This window comes from Sus scrofa, chromosome 7 (genome assembly GCF_054392235.1).
Source record: "Sus scrofa isolate SSC_HxYL_T2T_F1_AM1 chromosome 7, Sscrofa_HxYL_maternal_Yorkshire_Landrace_v2.0, whole genome shotgun sequence".
NCBI lineage: Eukaryota > Metazoa > Chordata > Mammalia > Artiodactyla > Suidae > Sus > Sus scrofa.
The window spans coordinates 66859999-66881447 of NC_139389.1; the positions used below are offsets into that span (position 1 = coordinate 66859999).

The 21449-nt window shown below is 47.0% G+C and overlaps 2 protein-coding genes and 1 non-coding gene across 9 annotated transcripts in view; 1 reads left to right on the forward strand and 2 right to left on the reverse strand.

The window, feature by feature from the left end:
• Positions 1 to 6651: 6651 nt before the first annotated feature.
• Positions 6652 to 21449, reverse strand: part of COMMD4 (COMM domain containing 4) — a 35083-nt gene continuing 20285 nt past the window's right edge. Inside the window, exons 2-10 of the mRNA XM_001924389.7 lie at positions 14892 to 15041; positions 12747 to 12950; positions 8670 to 8741; positions 8387 to 8452; positions 8148 to 8187; positions 7741 to 7860; positions 7478 to 7558; positions 7021 to 7197; positions 6652 to 6936 (exon numbers count right to left, since the gene is read on the reverse strand). Of these exons, the coding sequence (XP_001924424.3) occupies positions 6896 to 6936; positions 7021 to 7197; positions 7478 to 7558; positions 7741 to 7860; positions 8148 to 8187; positions 8387 to 8452; positions 8670 to 8741; positions 12747 to 12950; positions 14892 to 15041 (951 nt within the window). The 3' untranslated portion in view covers positions 6652 to 6895. The remainder of the gene's footprint in view (positions 6937 to 7020; positions 7198 to 7477; positions 7559 to 7740; positions 7861 to 8147; positions 8188 to 8386; positions 8453 to 8669; positions 8742 to 12746; positions 12951 to 14891; positions 15042 to 21449) is intronic.
• LOC146401645 (U6 spliceosomal RNA) lies at positions 10243 to 10346 on the reverse strand. Its single transcript, XR_014811520.1, has one exon. It is a non-coding gene; the product is annotated as a U6 spliceosomal RNA (small nuclear RNA).
• Positions 14786 to 21449, forward strand: part of LOC106504438 (taste receptor cell protein 1) — a 45825-nt gene continuing 39161 nt past the window's right edge. For 2 of the 7 annotated variants that reach the window (XR_014810544.1, XM_084968726.1), the window contains exon 1: positions 14884 to 15187. The gene's annotated coding sequence lies outside the window, so the exon portion shown is untranslated. The other 5 variants (XM_084968724.1, XM_084968727.1, XM_084968729.1 and 2 more) reach the window with 5 other exon arrangements.

The window sequence follows — 21449 nt, forward strand, 5'->3', positions numbered from 1 at the left end:
TTTTTCTGTTACTGTGGTTTTGCCAGTATCACACACAGGTATGCCTCATTTTACTATGCTTCATAGATATTCCTTTTTAAAAAAAAAAAATTGAAAGTTTGTGGTAATCCTGCATTATCAGATGATGGTTAGTACTTTTTAGCAAGAAAGGATTTTTAAAAATTTTATTTAAGTATAGTTGATTTTTAGTGTTGTGTTTCTGCTGTATGGCAAAGTGATTTAGTTATACATTTATATATGTGTGTGTGTGTATATATACATTTCTCACATTTGGACACAATGCTATTGAACACTTAATAGACTATAGTATAGTGTAAACAAAACTTGTCTATGTGCTGGGAAACCAAAAAGGTCATGTGACTTGCTTTATTGCCATGTTTGCTTTACTGCAGTGTTCTGGAACCAAACCTGCAGTATTTCTGGGGCGTGCCCATATATGGAAGCTTTAATATGTAGCCTTTTGAGTCTGCTTTCCTTCTCATGCCCTAATGCACTTGAGATCCATCCACCTTATGCTTAATAGTTCATTCCTTTTTATTGCTGAGTAGCAGTCCACTGTATAGACATATCAGAGTGTTTATCCAGATGAGGGACACTGGGTGGTTTACATGAGGCAATTCTTTAGCACCTCGTAAATACCCAGTTTCATCACATCAACCTTGCACCTTTATCATCATTAGTGACCTTGCCTCAATTCTGCATTTAATTGGCAGTTACAAAATGGTGATGTTCTATCATTCTTTCTACATTAGCTGGAATTCTTTTGTGAAGAAGAGCCTTACTTCATTGATTAGGGTTATTTGGTTATTCTGAAATACTAAAAAGACAGGATACATTCTGAAATCTTTCTCTTTAATTATCAAGTTTTAGACTAAGAATTTGGCGCAGTAATAGCCAACAGTGACAAATTAATAAGGACTTGGTGGTAGGGAGTAGATATTTCCCTTTTATGGACTCCTGGATTTTTTCATATTCAGTATCTTTAAATCTGTTGCAATCTTTACCTCTCCCCCTATTTCTTGAAAGAAAATTCTTTAGCACCTCGTAAATACCCAGTTTCATCACATCAACCTTGCACCTTTATCATCATTGGAGACCTTGCCTCAATTCTGTATTTAATTGGGAGTTACAAAAACCGGTGATTTGGAGTTCCCGTTGTGGCGCAGTGATTAACGAATCCAACTAGGAACCATGAGGTGGTGGGTTCGATCCCTGCCCTTGCTCAGTGGGTTAATGATCCGGCGTTGCCGTGAGCTGTGGTGTAGGTCGCAGACGTGGCTTGGATCCCGCATGTTGCTGTGGCTCTGGCGTAGGCTGGCAGCTACAGCTCCAATTCAGCCATTAGCCTGGGAACCTCCATATGCCACGGGAGCGGCCCTAGAAAGGGCAAAAAGACAAACAAAAAACCCAAAAACCGGTGATTTTCTTTCATTCTTTCTACATTAGCTTTCTACATTATATTAGTCTTTGGGGCTATACAAACAAGGAAGTACAACTTCCCATCCTTAAGAGAGAACATAAGACAGTTCTCTTTTGGCACACAGGGTTAGGGATCCAGTGTTTTTATGGCAATGGCTTGGGCCACTGCAATGGCTTGGGTCACAGCCACAGCAACTTGGGATCTGAGCTGCGTCTGCGACCTACACCACAGCTCACGGCAACGCCGGATCCTGAACCCACTGAGTGAGGACAGGGATCAAACCCGCAACCTCATGGTTCCTAGTCAGATTCATTTCCAATGCACCATAATGGGAAATCCTCATATTATACATTTGATGAGACTTAGAACTTTCCTTGTGACTTTTCCCTGCCACTTTGTGTTTTGTTTATTCCCTGCTTTTCATTTTTGTCTTCTTTTCCTTGTCCTCCTGTGGGAAAGAATACCTTTGAGAATTCTGGTTTGACTTACCTATACTGTTTTTGAGTGTATTACATTGTGTGGCCTTTGGAGTGGCTGCTCTAGATATCACACTATACATATATACACAGGTATTTACTTGTCACAGTTCACTGGTATCCACACTTTATCAATTTGAATAAAGTGTAGAAACATTCATCTCCTTTCACCCGTCCTTGTCTGTAATAACCTTAAATATCTCCTCTATGTACACTGAGAGCCACATCCAACAGTGTTCTATAAGTTTGCCTCAACTGTCAAACAGATTTCAAAATACTCAAGGAAAGTCTATTGCATTCGTGCTTTTACTCTTTCCATTGTTCTTCCTTTCTGATGTTTCAAGATTTCTTCTATCATTTCCTTTCTGTTTAGAGATCCTGTTTTAACCTATTTTTAGGTTAGGTCTACAGGTGACAAATTATGTTAGTTATCCTTCATGTGAAAATGCTTTGACGTCCCCCTTTACTTTTTTTTTTTTTTTTTTTTTTTTGTGATTGCATTCAGAAGTTCCTGGGCCAGGGATTGAACCCACACCACAGCAGTGAACTGGGCCATTGCAGTGAAAACAGTGATTCTTAACCCACTGCACCAAGGAAATTCTTCCCTCTTTTCTTTTCTTTGGTCTTTTTTTCAGGGCTGCACCTGCGGCATATGGAGGCTCTCAGGCTAGGGGTCGAATCCAAGCTATAGCTGCCGGCCTACACCACCACGACAGCAACACTGGATCCAAGCCTTGTCTGTAACCTACACCACAGCTCACAGCAATGCCAGATCCTTAACCTACTGAGCAAGTCCAGGGATCGAACCATCATCTTCACGGATACTAGTCCAGTTCTTCAACCACTGAGCCACGAGAGGAACTCCTGTGGTCTTTTTAATGATGGCCATTCTAACAGGTGTGAGGTGAGCTCTCATTGTGGTTTTGATGTGAGTTTCTCTGATGATTAGCAATGTTGAGCATCTTTGCATGTGCCTATTGGCCATCTCTATATCTTCTTTGGAAAAATGTCAATTCCAAATCTTCTGCCCGTTTTCTAATTGAGTTGTTTGGTTTTTTGATTTTGAGTTGTATGAGCTGTTTACACATTTTGGATATTAACTCCTTATCAGTCATATCATTTGCAAATATTTTCTCCCATTCTGTAGATTATATTTTCATTTTGTCAGTGGTTTCCTTTCTTGTGCAAAAGCCTTCAAGTTTAATTAGGTCCCGTTTGTTTATTTTTGCTTTTGTTTCCTTTGTGTTAGGAGACAGATCCAAAAAAAATATTGCTACCATTAATGTCAAAGAGTGTCCTACCTATGTTTTTTCGTGTACTATCATATCCGGCATTACATTTCGGTCTTTAATCCATTTTGAATTTATTTTTGCACATGGTGTGAGAAAAATGTTATAGTTTCATTGTTTCACTCTCCCTTTACTCTTGAGGTGATTGTCACTGAATACAGGATTCTTGGTTAACACGTCTTTTTTTCTGGGGCCTGAAAAATGTGCTTCTAGTTTCGGCCTCTGTGGTTTCCAATGAGATCCAGTCATTCAAATCGTCCTCCTGTATGTAAGGAGGACTATTTGATCTTGCTGATTTCATGATTTGTTTTCTTTCCTTCAGTACTCAGAAGTTTGATATGCTGTATTTTGACATAGCTTTCTTTGGGTTTAACAAGTGTGGGGTTCATTCAGCTTCTTGACTCTATAGGTTTGTGTCCTTTGCTAATTTCACAAAATTTTAGCCATTCTTTCTTTGACTATTTTTTTCTGTCTTGCCCTCTTTCTCCTCACCCTTTGTGACTCTGATGACACAAATACTAGGTCTTCTGTTATAGTCTTACAGGTCCCTGAGGCTCTGTTTTACTGGGGGGTTTTGTTTGCATTTCAAGTTGTCTTCTCTCTGTTGTTCAGATTGGGTAATTTCTATTGATTTATGTGCAAATTCACTGATTCTTTCTTTTGCTATTAAGTCCATCCATTGAGATTTTTACTTGAGTTACTATAGTTTTCAGTTTTAAAATTTCTATCTGAAAAAAAAAGAAGAAAAAGGAGTTCCATCGTGGCACAGTGGTTAATGGACCTGACTAGGAACCATGAGGTTGCGGGTTCGATCTCTGGCCTTGCTCAGTGGGTTAAAGATCCGGTGTTGCCATGAGTGGTGTAGGTTGCAGATGCAGATTAGATTCTTTTTTTTTTTTTTTTTTTTGGTCTTTTGTCTTTTTTGTTGTTGTTGTTGCTATTTCTTGGGCCGCTCCCGCGGCATATGGAGGTTCCCAGGCTAGGGGTTGAATCAGAGCTGTAGCCACCGGCCTACGCCAGAGCCACAGCAACGAGGGATCCGAGCCGTGTCTGCAACCTACACCACAGCTCACGGCAACGCCGGATCGTTAACCCACTGAGCAAGGGCAGGGACCGAACCCGCAACCTCATGGTTCCTAGTCGGATTCGTTAACCACTGCGCCACCACGGGAACTCCCAGATTAGATTCTCATTGCTGTGGCTGTGGTGTCAGCCAGCAGCTCCAGCTCCGATTCAACTCCTAGCCTGGGAACCTCCATGTGCTGCAGGTGCAGCCCTAAAAGACAAAAATAAAATTTAAAAAATAAAATTTCTATCTGGTTCTTTATATCTTCTATTTCTCTGCTGAGACTTGAGGCATTTTTAGGGTGGCTGATTTAAAATACGTGGCACAGGATCCTGACATTTGAGTCACTTTGGTCTTGGCATTTGTAGTCATTTTTCATTCAAGTTGAGATTTTCTTGGTTCTTAGTACAATCATTTTTTTCCAATGGAATCCTAGATATTTGGAGTATTATGAGGCTGTATCTTATTTAAATCTTCTTTTAGCAGGCCTACTCTGACCTGGTGCCAGTGGGGAAAGGCCTATGCCACCTCCTCCCCACCAGATGGGATGCGGGGTCTAGGCTCCCACTCAGCCTTTGTGGGCAAGAATGGAAGAGGGGCTGCAGTTCTTCCGCAGGTGTGGCTGGGGTACAGCTGATCCTGTCTGTAACTTGCCTGTCTTGCTGAACTGTCCCTTTTCTGGTCCTCTGCCTAGAGAAAGCAGGCTTTTTGGGGGGCTTCTTTTGTGTGTTGGTGTTTCCAGGTGACCAGCATCTCTAGCACCTGGCTTGGGATACATAAAGCAAAAAAATCTAGGAGTTCCCGTTGTGGCTCAGTGGTAACGAACCCCATTAGTATCCATGAGGATGCAGGTTCGATCCCTGGCCTTGCTCAGTGGGTTAAGAATCCAGCATTGCCACGAGCTGAGGCTTAGGTCACAGACATGGCTGGGATCTGGCATGGCTGTGGCGTAGGCAAGCAGCTTCAGCTCCAATTCAACCCACAGCCTGGGAACTTCCGAATGCCCCCAAGTGGCCCTAAAAAGAGGACCAAAAAAAAAATCTAAGGAATTCTCTGCTTCAGTTTAGCCAGTCTGCCTTCTTCTCGACACCTCTCATAGTCTTGTTTGTTTGTTTGTCTTTTTTTTTTTAGCTATTTCTTGGGCTGCTCCCGCGGCATATGGAGGTTCCCAGGCTAGGGGTCGAATTGGAGCTGTAGCCACCAGCCTACGCCAGAGCCACAGCAACGCGGGATCCAAGCCACATCTGCAACCTATACCACAGCTCGCGGCAACGCCGGATCGTTAACCCACTGAGCAAGGCCAGGGATCGAACCCACCACCTCATGGTTCCTAGTCGGATTTGTTAACCACTGCGCCACGACGGGAACTCCTCTTGTTTGTTTTATATATAATGTCCAAGGTTTTTAGTTGTATCTAGTGGGAAGAATATAGAGAAGCCCATTTGTTCTACTTTTTCAGAAACAAAAGCCTGAAGGGGAGTCAGTCCTGATCTCTTTGATGCTTCAGTTCTATCTTTAGCCAGTAGGACTTCTTTGATAGCTTCCTCGTACCCCCAAATGTTCTAGTCTCATCTTGTACTCTCCGTGCCCCAGCCCTGCAATCAGTCTCTTCCACAAGGGCTCCTGGCTGGCCTAAGCCTGTCCTGGGAGGCCACTGTCTCAGTCTGTTCAGGTGGCTGTAAGAAAATGCCATGGACTGGGTGCTTCAACAACAGACATGTATTTCTCACAGTTCCAGAGGCTGTGAGGTCCAAGTTAGAGGCAGAATCAGTTCTTGGACAGGGCTCTCTCCTGCCATGTTAGACAGCTGTCTTCTTGCTCTGTTCTCATGTGGACTTTCCTTGGTACCAGCTTGTAGGGAGAGAGAATCTGCCTTCCTTTCCTTAGAAGGCGCTAATCCCATCCTGAGGGTCCCCCTCTCATGAACTCACCTAAACCAAATGACTTCCCAAAGGAAAAACCATCTCCTAAAACCATCTCACTGGGGGTTAGGGCTTTGACATAGGAATTTGTGGGAGAAGGGGCCACAAACATTCAGCCCATTACCCCTGATTGAGGCCTGTGCCCATCTCGCTTCCTAAACAAGGAGACAGTGAGGCAAGGGCTCTCTCCTTTCTCTGCTTGGGATGGCTGGGGCTAGGGCCATACGTGCTGCCAGCCTAAGGACGAGGCCAGCCCAGAGAGGGTAGAGCCAAGAGCATCATAGGACTGGGAGCTAGAACCGGGATTTTCCTACCTAGAGACAAGCTGTTTCACTTTGGTCATCATCTGCCTCCCCCTGACCTGCCTCAATCAGCAGTTAAGAAGATGTACGACGGATCCAGGAGGTCCACATATCACTTGGTCTTTCTCATGAAAAACCTTTACTCTGAACCCAGAAGAAACCCATGCACACACTCCTTTACACGTCTCACACTTCTTTTATTCTTCCTGCTTGTGAAAAGCACTGACAAGTGCCGTTCAAGGGGGAGGGAAGGCGATGCTGGAAAGCTTCCCCAGATCCCTATGCTGAACTCTCTCTCAGGCGATAACCAAGGAAGCCAGAGATCCAGGAGGCCAGGCGCCCAGGGTCCTGGACCTGAGGCCACCCCATAAAGAGGAGTTCAGAGGGCAGCTCCACATGGGCTCCAAAACACTCTCCTCCTCAGCCCAGGGAGCTCATCAGGGCCTGGGCCTGCTTCAGTTCTGCAGGGGAAGAGGTGGGCAGGTGGCGGCAGTTAGGCAGGCACTGGGAGGGGCCCTTACCCTCCAGGTACAGCTGAGGCTCACCTGCCAGGAGGACCTGGAACTTGTCTGCTGAGAGGGACATGGCAACAGGCTGGGCTGGGGCACCCGCAGCCGCTGCCACCTCCAGCCGCAGGTGCACCATGGGCTCTTCCACGGAGTACAGCAGGCTAGAGCTCACGGTGTAGTCCACCCTCCAGCCCACGCCTGCCAGCCTGTTCACTGTGAGATGGAGAGGGGCTCAGGGCCACAGTCAGGGGAGCCAGGCAGCCCTCGGCCCACACCCTGGCTCAGCCCTGGCCTGCGGGCTTTGAGAGACTCTCATCCCTCTGATGCGGGAGCTCAGATTACCCACTGCAGATCTCAGGAAAGAAAGCTGGGCTGGAATCAGGAATCACATGGCTTGACATGTGAGAAATCTTTCTGGAGACAAGGACCTCTGGAGCCACATGCACTTTCTAGAATGGAGCCCAGCCCCCACTCTGGCCCACCCAACACTCACCTCGCAAGCTGCAGGCCCGAAGGTGCTCCTGCAGGGGGCTTTGCTTCTCCTCGTAACAGCGACACAGGCTGGCCGCATGCTCTGGGGTGGAAGGGAGGTGCCCTGAGCTAGCAGAGGGGCACTGGGACTTAAGCTGCTCAGAGGGCAGCTCTCAGACTCCTGGCCCAGAGAGGGTGAGGTGCATCTCTGAGTCACACAGCCTAACCTCTGCCCAGCACCCCTTGGCCCTCGGGTCACCCACCTGCCTGCCCTTGTCCCTGTACCTTTGGGCAGCCCCAGCTGCTGCAGCTCACTGGACAAGGACTCGCCATCCACACTGTGCTTGGCCGCGCTGGAGAGGATGAAACTCAGCACTGCCACTGTGGCCTTCACATCGCCCGACTCTGGGGGGACGCGTGGGTGGAGTGGAGGGTGTCACTGTGGCCTCAGCCACCTCCTTGTGGCCCTACTCTCTTCAGCTCAGAGCCCCCAGGCCTCCTTGAGCCACGAGCACCACTACTGCCTCGCCAGGAGTTGGCCGAGGGCGCTGAGGGTGGCCATGTCTTTCTTCCCTCATGCTCCTCTGAGGCAGTGGGTCAGGGCCGGCTGCTGGGAGGACATGCCTCTGTTCCAGGCCCCAGGCCAAGTACCCAGGGTCGCCCGAAGGTCTGTGAACTTCGGGGGTACTCACCAAACCTGGCATCAGCAGTGAGCTTCAGGATCTTCTCATACTACGGAGAAAGGAGGCCCTCAGGGAGCGCCGGACACCTGTGCACCAGCTCCGCCCCTGGCCCGCATCCTGCGGTGAGGATGCCAGGTATCCAGGGAGGGCGGGAGGGGGTCACCCACCTCCCCGTGTCTGGCTCACTTTCAGGGCAGCGGGGGGGGGGGGTCCACAGGGTCATGGGGATAGTGGGGCGCTGCACTCACATCGATTCCCTGTCCCAGAAGGTCCTTCAGCACCTGGCTACACAGCAGCCTCAGCTTCACGGAGGACTGAAGGGAAAGGCCTTGCATCAGCCAGACCGACCCTCCTCGCCCCTCCACGCTGGGCGGCTGGTTCCAAGAGGGCTGGCATGTGAGCAGTCACTCAACGTGTGAGGACAGCCCAAGAGCAAGGAGGCCTCAACCCCAGAGTGACCTCGCCACCCTCCACCCTGAGCCCCATCGGCAGTCCTTCCCTCCCCCGCTCCCCAGACCCCGTGCACTCAACAATCTTGGCCAGCGTGCTGATCTCTGCCAGGACCCAGTCAGGACAGTCCAGATCACCACAGAACCGGAACCTCTGCGAGGGAGTGAGGCAGGCGGTCAGGTGAGGGTGAGGAGGGCGGGCTGAGGCATAGCCAGGTGTCCCTCACTACTGGTCCTCAGCGTCCCTGCTCCCTGTCCAGGATGGATGCCCTCTGGCCATTGGCTCTCCCCCCACTGGCAGGCTGTTTGGAGAACCCTCCTTTACTCCCTCGGCCCCCAGGCCTCGTTCTAATGCCTGTCCTACATATTCATCTGCTCAGCAAACACTGGGCACCTTTGCGGGAGGGGGCAGTGCTGGGGCACAGCATGGAACAATGCAAAGTCCTCAGGAGGCCAGTGACCACTCGCGTCTCCTCTTTCCTCTCTCCCCCTGCAGCCGCACGGACTGCCCTGCTGCTCCTGTCTCTCCTGCTTCACTCGGGTCTCTGCTCAAGACACCTCTTTCTATGGATTTTCTCTAATGACGCTTTCTAGACCCTCACACAAGGAAATGTGCAGGGGTGGGGGGGCCAGGGGATGCGCTCATTATCTTGAGCATGCTCATATTTTCATATACATGTCAATGCTTACGGAACTGTATGATTACATATGTATGGTTTGTTTCATGTCATTTTCATCTCAAGGAAGCTGTTAAATAAAACAGCTCTTCTGCTCAAGGCTTGCTTTCTTGATCTCCACAGCATCTACCACAGCATATATCACCCAGGGTCCTGGACCTGAGGCTGTTATTACTTACTTAAGGTCCAGCTCCTCTGTTAGAATGTGCACACCTGGGCAACCACATGTTGACAATATCCTCCACCCCGCCGCCCACCCTCAATCAACTGTGCTTCATCCTGTTTGCCTGGCAAAGCTCTAATGCTCAGCAATACACACGGTCATCTTTCCACGCCTCCACCTGGGCTGCTTACAGATGATGGAAACAAACCCCTGCAGATGTGACACTGTGAATCTATGTTCTCTCGATTCTGCTGGGCCCAGTGCAGCCCCGGAACTCCACGTCCTCTGCCTAGCCCCACCGTTCACCTTATCAGTCACTTCAGACATGCTCCACGACCCTTCAACTACCAACCCTCCTACTCCTTTTCACCTGCCACCCTACGGCCCACGATGACACCTGACCCCCCCATGCTGGGGCTTCTACATGGGCCTCCAATGAGGTCCTCTAGCCAGGGTCGCAAATGACTTTTGCCACCAAATCCAGTCTTCTTCCTTAACGCCTCGGCAGCATGTGACACAAACCCACCTCTCCTGAAGCAGCATGCTTTCCTGGATTTCTCCCTCTGGCCTGGCCTCTGGCTCATGTGCTGGCTCACCCTCTGTTCCCCAGCCACCAAATGGTGATCTCAGCAGAATGCCTGCTGTCATTACCCTGGGGCAGGGGTCTGGAACCGAAGGTGAGATGAAGAATGTTAAGGGCAGTCCGGCACTTCTTTCTCTATTTCAGTGGTTTTTAACCTTTTTGTGCCATGGACTCACCTGGCATCTAGTGAAGTCTGTAGGCCCTTTTCAAAACAATATTTCGTCGTTATTTTTAAAATATGGAATGCTTCACGAATTTGCATGCCATCCCTGTGCAAGGGCCATGCTAATCTACTGTGTATCACTCCAACACAAAAAAAAAGGTATTTTGGTTCCTTTTTTTTTTTTTTTTTTTTGGCTGCACCTGCAGCATACGAAGTTCTGGGGCCAGGGATTGAACCACACCACAGTGGTGTGTGTGTGTGAACATTGGATCCTTAGCCTACTTCACCACCAGGGAACTCCAACAGTGTTTTTAAATGTATAAAATACATAGAAAAAACCTACACAGTAAAAGAAACAAATTGGTGATGTGACATGTTTCAAGTCTAATTACCATAGTAATTTAGAAATAACCATAAACAATATGTAAACAATGCCAACAGCTGTAGTGTGATACAAAAATATCTATTATTATGACAAAGTCAGAGGTGCTGCTAATAGTAGTGGGTTTGCTGCCAACACACAAAACCAAAAGAAATACTAAATTTCAGTTTGAAGTTAGTGAAAATTAAGATGTAATATTTTTCCTAAGTTCAAGGGCCCCTGACTTCTACCCATAGCTGTCTTCTACCATCCCTGTATTTTTTCTGACTTCTACCATTATTGACATTACAATGTACTATTTACATTTTTACCATAAGTACATGTTCCTTGTGCAGGTTCTTTCTTTCCTTTTTTTTTGCTTGTTAGGGTCGCACTGGCAGCATATGGAGGTTCCCAGGCTAGGGGTTGAATTGGAGCTACAGCTGCCGGCCTACAACACAGCCACAGCAATGCCAGATCTGAGCCGCGTCTGCAACCTACACCACAGCTCACGGCAACACCAGATCCTTAACCCACTGAGCGAGGCCAGGGATCAAACCCACAACCTCATGGATCCTAGTCGGATTCGTTTCCGCAGCACCACGATGGGAACTCCTGCAGTTTCTTAAAATGCTGGTGTTTCTCTAGCTTATGTTGTAGGCCATCTCTTCCCTACTCACATTCTCACTGAGACAGGTTACATATTTTTAGGGTTCAATGATCATCTTTGTGCTGAGAACTCCCCAGAGCATAACTGCCATTGTATTCTTCTGAGCTCCAGACCCTTAAGTTCAATTATTACATTTTTAATTTTTTGGCCTCACCTGCATCATGTGGAAGTTCCCAGGCTAGCGAGTGACCCTGTGCCACAGCAGTAACCAAAACCACAGCAGTGACAGCACCAGATCCTTAACCTGCTGAGCCACCAGGGAACTCCCAAACCCTTAATTCAGGACGAGCCAGCTGCACCTGGAGCTCAGAAACCTCACTCAGCATGAATCAAAATAACTGGTGCTCTTCGTGCTGAAATCTGCCCCCTGCCACCCCACCCAGCACGACTACCTGGGAACCAAGCCCAGACCTCTCCCATTCCCTTTTTCCTCATGCATTTAGTCCATGAGTCCTGCTGATTCCCTCCCCCCTCTCTCCACCCTATCTGAAGCCATCACCATCTTCTGAGGGGTCTGCTGCCCCAGGCTGGGCTCCCTGTTCCCCTCTTGCTCCCTCCACAAATCAGCTTAAAGGCTCTTCCTAACTTCCCAGTGTCCTCTTCTTAAAGTCCAGACTCTTCTGTGTGACTCTCAAGACCCAGCAAGCTTCCGTCTTTGCCTACCTGTCCAGCCTCATCTTTCACTAATAGCCTCCAGTTTCTACTCTTCCAGGTGGTGAATTGCATTCATTCCTAGGGAATCATGCTCTCTCTCACCTAAATTCTTTGACTGCTGTTCCCTGTCTGAAGATACAGCCTCCTGACAACCCCCCTACACAATCTGTACCGCACTCAGCTAGCTTTCTTCCCTACTCCAGGGTCCTTGGGTGATGTCATCCTCTGGAAGCCTTCCTGACACTTTGCACAAGGCAAGTTAGGCCCCTTCCTCTCACATCTTAACTATGACTGCCCATTCAAGCTGCCAACTTTGCCCTTCCCTCCTGCAGTTGAAGACCCAGTGCCTGGCACAGTGCATGGTATAAAACAGGCACTCACAATCTGCTGAAGGAATGAATGGATGGATGAGTTGGGAAGTCCCCACCCCAAACCTACTCCTTTCTGGCTCTGGGAAGAATGAAGGGTTTTTCTAATAATGCAGAAGACCGCGCCTAATTCCAAGCAAGTTTTTCTCCAAGTCCCACAGGAGGGCTGGTAAGCGGGCACCTTTGGGAGGACCTACTGGGGCAGCGGAAGGCTTGAAGGGACAAGCCCCAGGCCCTGTCCCTGCCCCGGCGGGTGTGGGCCTTTCCTTACCGCGGAGGCACTCCAAGCCGGCCTGCCTGCCCTGTCCTACCCATCCTGATGGGGAGAGGGTGGAGGGGGGCTTTTCTCTATCAGACCCTCGGCCCTCAGGACTGCACCCAAGCGCCCGCTGCACGGCCTGGACAGACTGTCCAGCTCCTCGCACCCGGCGCGCCACCATCCCCACAGCGGTGAGATTTGGAGGCTCCTGCCCTGCCCAACCCCAGCACCCGATGCCTCGCATTACCCCTCATCCCTCACCATCGCTCCAGGAAGCCCGCGCCGGGGACGGTCTCCTTCCTGTCGTTCCTGGTCAGCTGATGCTGCGGTCACGTGACGCCGGGGCGGGGCTTTCTCCGAAGGGGCGGGGGCGACTCGCCCTGACCTGGCCTCCCCGGGCCGAGCGCGGGGGCGACCTAGTCCCCCAGAACCTTTCCCCGGAAAGAACTGGCTCCAACCCCCAGGCTAAGAAGAGAACCAAAACTGTAGGAGGAGGGAGTGGAAGCCCTTAAATTTGTTCGTTTTAAGGGAGTGGGAGCCCAGAGCCGGGTGTGACACTTAGAATCGATCCCTTCTGCTGGGCTATTCCGGTCGTTTCTATGGTTTGAGTCAGTAAGCAATGCCATTATGTATAGCGGTGCGCTGTGGCAGGACATATTTCTAAAACTTCACTGGACTAAAATATACACCCAAGAAATTGTACATAGTGTAAGCACAAAGCATAATGAATTTTCCTAAACTCCTTCTTAGGTGACCCTCAACCCAGCGAACCAGTGATCCCTGACTTAGGAGGAGACTTGGACCCACTGCCTTTTAATTGAAACTGTTCACTTGGTGTCAGACTGCTCCATAAATAGAAAAAGATGGAAAGCTTCCTAATTAGTGATAAAATTGATCTCACTTATAAAGAGCTTTTTAAAAATCATAGACATCATGTTGAAGTCAATGGTGTGTTACAACACATCATGTTAAAGAAAAATTTTAAGGGTATAAGAAAGGTTCCACTTATATTTTATCCTCTCAATAGCTTAAAGAGGAAGAGTATGGATAGATTTGGGGCAGCACTTATTTTATTAAAAAGGAGAAAAAAATTGGTGATGCATGAAAACTGCCTTAAGTTGATAGAGTATTTGAAAACCAAAACAGCAAACAGCAAACAAATTATTTAAATTTGGAAATAAGGCAAAAAGGTGGGTGGCATGTCCTTTTAATGTCATACTGGAACATTGTCTCATAGATTTGTTTTACAAATAATGATTATTTGACTATTTAGAGCCGTGGTTCTCAAATTTTAGAGTGTATCAGAATCACCTGCAGGGCTTATTAAAACAGTGTTGGCCTCATCCCCAGGGTTTCTAATTAAAGAGGTCTGGGATAGGACCTGAAATTTTGCATTTCTAACAAGTTCCTAGTAGGCTGATATTTCCAATTTGGGGACTATACTTTGAAAATCACTAATGTAGGAAAATATACCTGAGAAATTATATGTTAACTCATAGATTTCTCTCCAGTAGAAAACCCCAAAGATTACAGTTTTATTGCCCCATAGGATATTGTCAGGTTTTGTCTCTTAACTCAGCACACACTTCAAAATACCTTTCTGGGAACTAGAAATACTTCTCAAAATGCTCCTGGAATTAGCTTTACCATTTTACTGTTCCCTCATTCATTAAATATTTGATACACATTCCTTCACTTGTATGGAAGTCATGTTTTTCCTTTTTTTTTTCTTTTTGCAAAGTAAACTTAGACACAGTACACTTGTGTACTAGTCCTGGACTGGAGTATACACCTACTAGTGTATACTTTAATACTAGACCTGTTCCTGTTAAAATCAGGAGCAGTAATGCACTCCCATTACTATGATCCAGCATTGTTCTAGAGGTACTCAGGCCAGGGGTTCTCAACTGGGTTGATTTTGCCTCTTGGTGGATATTTGGCAATGTCTGGAAATATTTTTAGGCGTCACAACTAGGAAGTGTTTCTAGCATCCGGAAGGCAGAGGCCAGAGATACTGCTAAACGTCCTCCAAGGCATAGGACAGACCCTGGTCACAAAGAGTTATTTGGCCAAAAAATGTCAATAGTGCTGCTACTGAGAACCTGTGTAGTTAAATAAGAGATGGGAAATCCATTAGCATAAATATTGGAAAAGAATAAACTAGTATTTGCAGATGACAGACTGTTTAGAAAAGCTACGAGAAACACCTGAAGAACAATTGAAAATCACAGAAGGCCAGGTGGCGGGTGGAGTGTGCTGGGTATTGGGTGTAGACCAGGCTCTCCAGGCCCACCTGGGGAGGAGAAGTCAGAGGCCCACAGGTGAGCCTGGGCTCGTCTCAGTGAAGAGAGGGAAGAGGGGAAGGCTTCATAAGGAGGTGGAGAACTCAGGCCTCATCGATCTGACCTCCTGCCAGCCTAAGAGAAAGCCGGAGGTCAGAGATCGGAGGTCTTGGGAGCCCTGACCCAGCCGGGTCCCAGGTTTCACTGTGGGCGAGTCAGTCCAATGGCGGGGCCCTGACCAGAACCCAGGAGCCTTGGAGATGATCTGAAGACCCTATTTTTTGGCCCCCAGACACAGATCGCAGTGGGAGTTCAGGGAAGCCTCTGGCCAGGATGTGATTTTTTTTGGCTTCTAACGCCAAAGCCCACCTCATCTTTGTCTCCTCTCACCGGCCACACTTGTGCAGCCCCACGTTGGAGGTGAGTATCTCCCTGGTGGGGTCTGAGGGGCTGGGCTGAAGGCCCAGGGTCAGGGTCAGTTCCTAGAGCTGGACCAGGTGGCCAGTCCTAAGCAAGTCCTGTTCACCTTCACCACCAGCCAGGCCAGTCACGACTGTGGGCAAGGGAGGACCCCAGGGATGAGCCCTCACTGAGGCTGGCCACCTCCTGTAGCCCCAAGAGCAGCACTGGCTCCACAAGCCCCACCACAAGCCCTGCACCTGTCCAATCTGGCTCCCCAGGCTTTGAAAACACTGGGCTTTGTGCCCCTAACTCTTCACACAGGGTTCTCTGCCCAGGGGGCTGCTGAAAGGGAAACTGGTCTCACCTGCTTGAGAAAGATCTTAGGAAATCATTTTTTGGGGGAACCTGGGTCCACCTTCATTCCTTCCTTCCTTCATTCATTCCTTCACCTCTGTTCTAATGAGGTGCCTTTGGGTGGGCTCCTGGATGCTGTGGGATGAGGTCTGGTCACCAGGAAGACCAAGCCAGGATTAGACGCTTGAAGAGGGACCACAGATTGAGTTCACCTTTGATCATGAATTCATGAATGATTCTTGAAGTTCCTGTCATGGCTCAGCAGAAATGAATCTGACTGGTATCCATGAGGATGCAGGCTCAATCCCTGGCCTTGCTCAGTGGGTTAAGGATCTGGCATTGCCATGAGCTGTGGTGTAGGTCACAGATGCAGCTCAGATCTGGGGTTTCTGTGGTTGTGGTGAGAGCCAGCAGCTACAGCTCTGATTTGACCCCTAGCCTGGGAACTTCCATATGCCTTGGGTATGTCCCTAGGAAAAAAAAAATCCATGAATGATTCTTGATGAGTTAACCATTGATTCATGAATACATGATGAATTCTCCACAATTGTCCATGAACCACAGAGCTGGGGACCACATCCATGTGCTGGAAGGTGGCACACCCCCGGCCCCCAGTCCCAGCTCCGTAGGGATAGAAGTTCCTATGCTTAGGACTCTGTTAGACCTTGCCTTTTGTATCTCTTCATCTGGCTGTTTGTCTGTGTCCTTTATTATATAGTAAATTGGTGAGTGGGAGTGTTTGCCTAACCTCTGTGAGCTGTTATATTAAATTATCTAACCTGAGGAGGGGGTTGTGAGAACCCTGATTTGTAGCCAGGTTGGAGAGAAGTGTGGACAACTGAGAAACCAACCCCTTGCCGTTGGTGTCTGTAGTAGAGGGCAGTCTTGTGGGACTGAGCCCTTGGTTGTGCTCTGATGCTGTCTTCAGACAGTGTGAGAACTGAATTGTAGGAGGCTCAGTTGGAGAATTGGTTGGTGTGCAGAAACCGCACACATTGGATGTCATGGTGTAGAGGAATAGTTTTTCCTTTTAGATACTGTTAAGTACAGGAATTTCCATCGTGGCTCAGTGGAAACGAATCTGACCAGCGTCCGTGAGGACACAGGTTCGATCCCTGGCCTTGCTCAGTGGGTTAAGGATCCGGCGTTGCCATGAGCTATGGTGTAGGTTGCAGACACAGCTCGGATCCTGCGTTGCTGTGTCTGTGGCGTAGGCCAGAGGCTGTAGCTCCAATTGGATCCCTAGCCTCCATATGCCGCAGGTGCTGCCCTAAAAAGACCAAAAAAAAAAAAAAAAAAGATATTGTTAATTACAAACTTAATAAATTGGGAATCCCCTGGTGGCCCAGTTCGTCAAGGATCTGGGATTTTCACTGCAATGGCTCAGGTCACTGCTATGGCATGGGTTCGATCCCTGCCAGGAACTTCCGCATGCCACAGGCACAACCAAAAATAATAATAATAATAAACTTCATAAAATGGCGTCCTACCCTATATTCTGTTTTGGTACCTGATTTTTCACTCAGAGGTAGCTAGTGGCAGGCTTTGTTCAGACTAGGAATTGTGCAGGCGCTACCCTGGGTCCCAGCAGAGGAGGAGTCTCAGCATGTTGCTGGGTGACGCTGGGTAAGTTTTTGCTTCCTCAGAGCCTTGATTTTTCTTGATCAAATTAAGGGTGAGAAGTTCCTATTGTGGCTCAGTGGTTAACGAATCTGACTAGGAGCCATGAGGTTGTGGGTTCGATCCCTGACCTCACTCATTGGGTTAAGGATCCAGTGTTGCCATGAGCTGTGGTGTAGGTTGCAGATGCAGCTCGGATCCCGTGTTGCTGTGGCTCTGGCGTAGGCTGGTGGCTACAGCTCCGATTAGACCCCTAGCCTGGGAACCTCCATGTGCTACAGGTGCAGCCCCAGAAAAGACAAAAAGACAAAAAAAAAAAAAATTAAGGCTGAGGAAAGGACTGTCAAGTACTTGATTAGTGTCTGGAAAGTCAGAACTGCCACATACAGCTGGGCAGGCTGTGCACTGCACAACTCCAGGGTAGAGGGAGTGTTTCTCTCATAATCGGTGTGAATGGAGCCCCCAGAGCTGAGCAATAAATGGGCCCTGCCTGAAATGTGGTGGCGTGTGAACCTGTTGGTATACAAGATGACTTTAAATGGTATGCAAATGCATTCATTCTTGCAGTTACCTTCTATTTATAGTAAATAATACTGACTTTCCATTTACAGTATATCAGAATCCCCTGAAGGGCTTGTTAAACCACAGATTTCTGAGTCCCACACCCCAGTTTCTGATTCAGTAGTTCTGAGGTGAAGCCTGAGAATTTGCATTTCGAGCAAGTTCCCAGGTGAGGCTGTTGCGAGATGCTTACCACATTGCCTTTATATATATATATATATACATATACATATATATATGTATATATGTGTATATATATGTATATATATGTATATATGTGTGTATATATATATGTATACACACATACATACTTTAAAAAATACTCATTTCCATTATGGTTTATTATAGAATATTGAATATAATTCCCTGTGCTATACAATAGGACCCACTGTTTTGTCAATTCTATGTATAATATCTTAGATCTACTAACCCCAACTTCCCACTCCATCCCTCCCCAGTCCCCTCCCTCTTGGCAACCACAAGTCTGTTCTCTATGTCTGTGAGTCTGCTTCTGTTTCATAGATAGATACATTTGTATCATAGTCTAGATTCCACATATAAGTGGTACCATGCAATGATTGTCTTTTTCTTTCTGAATTATTTAATATGATAATTGGTAGTTCCATCCATGTTGCTGCAAAGGGCGTTATTTGGTCTTTTTTGTGGCTGAGTGGTATTCCATTGAACATATGTATCATATCTTTATTCATTCACCTGTCAATAGACATTTAGGTTGTTTCCATGTCTTGGTTATTGTGAATAGTGCTGCAGTGAACATAGGGGTGTAGGTATCTTTTTGGTGTTTTGTTTTGTTTTGTCTTTTTAGGGCCATACCCATGGCATATGGAAGTTCCTAGGCTAGGGGTCCAATTGGAGCTGTAGCTGCTGGCCTACACCACAGTCACAGCAACTTGGGATCTGAGCTGTGTCTGTGACCTACACCACAGCTTACAGCAATGCCAGATCCTGAACCCACTGAGTGAGATCCTGAACCCACTGAGTGAGGCCAGTCCTCACAGATACTAGTTGGGTTCGTTAAGCACTGAACCATGATGGGAATTCTGAAGCTATCTTTTTGAATTATGGCTTTGTCTGGATATATACCCAGGAGTGGGATTGCTGGTTCATAAAGTAATTCTGTTTTAACCTTCATATTGTTTTCATATTGGCTGTACCAACTTACACTCTGATCAACAGTGGGAAAAGTTCCTTTTTCTCCACATCCTCTCCAGCATTTGTTTTTTGTACACTTTTTGATGATGGTCATTCTGACTAGTGTGAGGCGGTACATCATGGTAGTTTTTTTTTTTTTTTTCCCCTTTTTTTTCGGCATGTAGAGTTCCCAAGCCTGGGATCATATCCAAGCAACAGTTGCAACCACCTAAGCTGCAGCTGAGGCATTGGCAGATTCTTAATCCACTGTGCCGGGCCGGCCGGGGATTGAACCTGCCTTACAGAGCTCCCAAGATGCCACTAATCCCCTTGTGCCATGGTGAGAACTCGTTGTAGTTTTGATTTGTATTTCTCTAATAATTAGCAATGTTGAACGTATTTTCATGGGCCTTTGGCCACCTTTATTTCTCCTTTGGAGAAATGTCTTCTGCCCAGTTTTTGATTGGATTGTTTGCCCTTTTTTTTTTTTTTAAATCTTTTTGGAGCTGCACCCGAGGCATATGAAAGTTCCAGGTTAGGGGCTGAATCAGAGCTGTAGATGCTGGCCTACACCACAGCCACAGCAACTCGGGATCTGAGCCACATCTGCGACCCGAACCACAGCTCATAGCAACACTGGATCCTTAACCCACTAGGCAAGGCCAGGGATCAAACACATGCCCTGATGGATACTAGTCAGGTTCATTACCACTGAGCCACGATGAGAACTCCAGGGTTGTTTGCCTTTTTAAATGTATTTGATTGGGTTTTAAAAATGGGTAGATGTTCAACATCACTAACCATTAGGGAAATGCAAATTAAGACCATGGCAAGTGATCACTACATACCTATTAAAACAGCTGAACTAAAAAGTAGTGAGAGAGTTCCCTTTTGGCACAGTGAGTTAAGGATCCATCTTTGTCACTGTAGTGGCTCAGGTTGATGCTGTGGCATGGGTTCAGTCCTGGGCCAGGGAACTTCCACATGCTGCAGGTGCAGCCAAAAAAAGAGAGAAAGAAAGAAAGAAGGAAAAAGTAGTGACAATATCAGATCCTGGTGGGAATACATATAAAACTAAGTCTCTCTTATGTTGCTGGTGGGAATATAAAATGGTACAAACACTCTGGAAAGTAGTTTGGTAGTTTCTTTAAAAAAACTAAACAGGAGTTCCCGTCGTGGCTCAGTGGTTAATGAATCCGACTAGGAACCATGAGGTTGCAGGTTCGATCCTTGGCCTTGCTCAGCAGGTTAAGGATCCAGTGTTGCGTGAGCTGTGGTGTAGGTCGCAGACGCAGCTCAGATCCCGCGTTACTGTGGCTCTGGCGTAGGCCGGCGGCTGCAGCTCCGATTGGACCGCTAGCCTGGGAACCTCCACATGCCGCGGGAGCAGCCCTAGAAATGGCAAACAAAGCAAAACAAAAAACGTAGGTGGAGTTCCCGTCGTGGCACAGCAGAAACAAATCCAACTAGGAACCATAAGGTTTCAGGTTCAATCCCTGGACTTGCTTAGTGGGTTAAGGATCCGTTGTTGCTGTGAGCTGTGGTGTAGGTGGCAGACGTGGCTTGGATCTGGCATGGCTGTGGCTGTGGGCGGCAGCTGTAGCTCGGATTAGACCCCTAGCCTGGGAACCTCCATGTGCCACTAAATGCAGCCCTAAAAAGCAAAAAACAAACAAACAAACAAAAAAAACCCCAAAAAACAACAAAAAAACACAAACAAAAAACCAAAAAAAATTAAACATATGCTTTCTACACGACCTAGCAATTGCACTCCTAGGCACATATCCCAGAAAGATAAAGACAAAAACCTGCATATGATTGTTCATGACAGATTTATTGGTAGGAGCTCCTAACTGAAAACAGTAAAACATGCCTCAAGTGATGTTTAACAAACTGTTGTACAGCTATACTACAACATACAATGTTGATTTTAAAAATAAAAGTCAGTTATGGAGTTCCCTGCTGGCCAAGTGGTTAAGTTTTCACTGCTGTGGTATGGGCTTGATCCCTGGTCTGGGAACGTCTACATAATGGTTATAGCCATAAATAAACAAACAAATAAATAAATAAGTTATTTTACTAGCAAAAAATGGTATTATTTGGAAAAGGTAGAGGAATTGCAATTTGTGATAAGCAAATTGTAGCAAAAGGCATAGCAAGTTTGACAAAGGAGAGGAACATTATTTTATAGAGAGAGGAGGAAGATGGGTTTTTTTTAAATTTTTTTGAATGAAGGTCCATTGGAGAAAAGTGAGAGTTGAATGTGATGATAATCTCTCTTTGGCTGAGTTGCTGAGGTAGTCAATTTCTTGTAGAAAATGCAATCCCTTTTCCTGTTGGATGAGCTTTCTGCAATTGACATGGAGTGGTACTGTGTGAGAGCTCCCCCTTCTGGCCTCCTGGCTCCATTTTAATGAGATTTCCCTTTATTTTTCACACTATTCAGCAGTAAAAAGGAACAAGCTGTGGATCCATGCAACAACTTAGACGGGTCTCAAATGTATTATGCTGGGTGAGAAAAAAAGCCAACATCAAAAAGTCACATACTATATAATTCCATTTCTATAACTGTCTTGAAATGACAAAATGATGG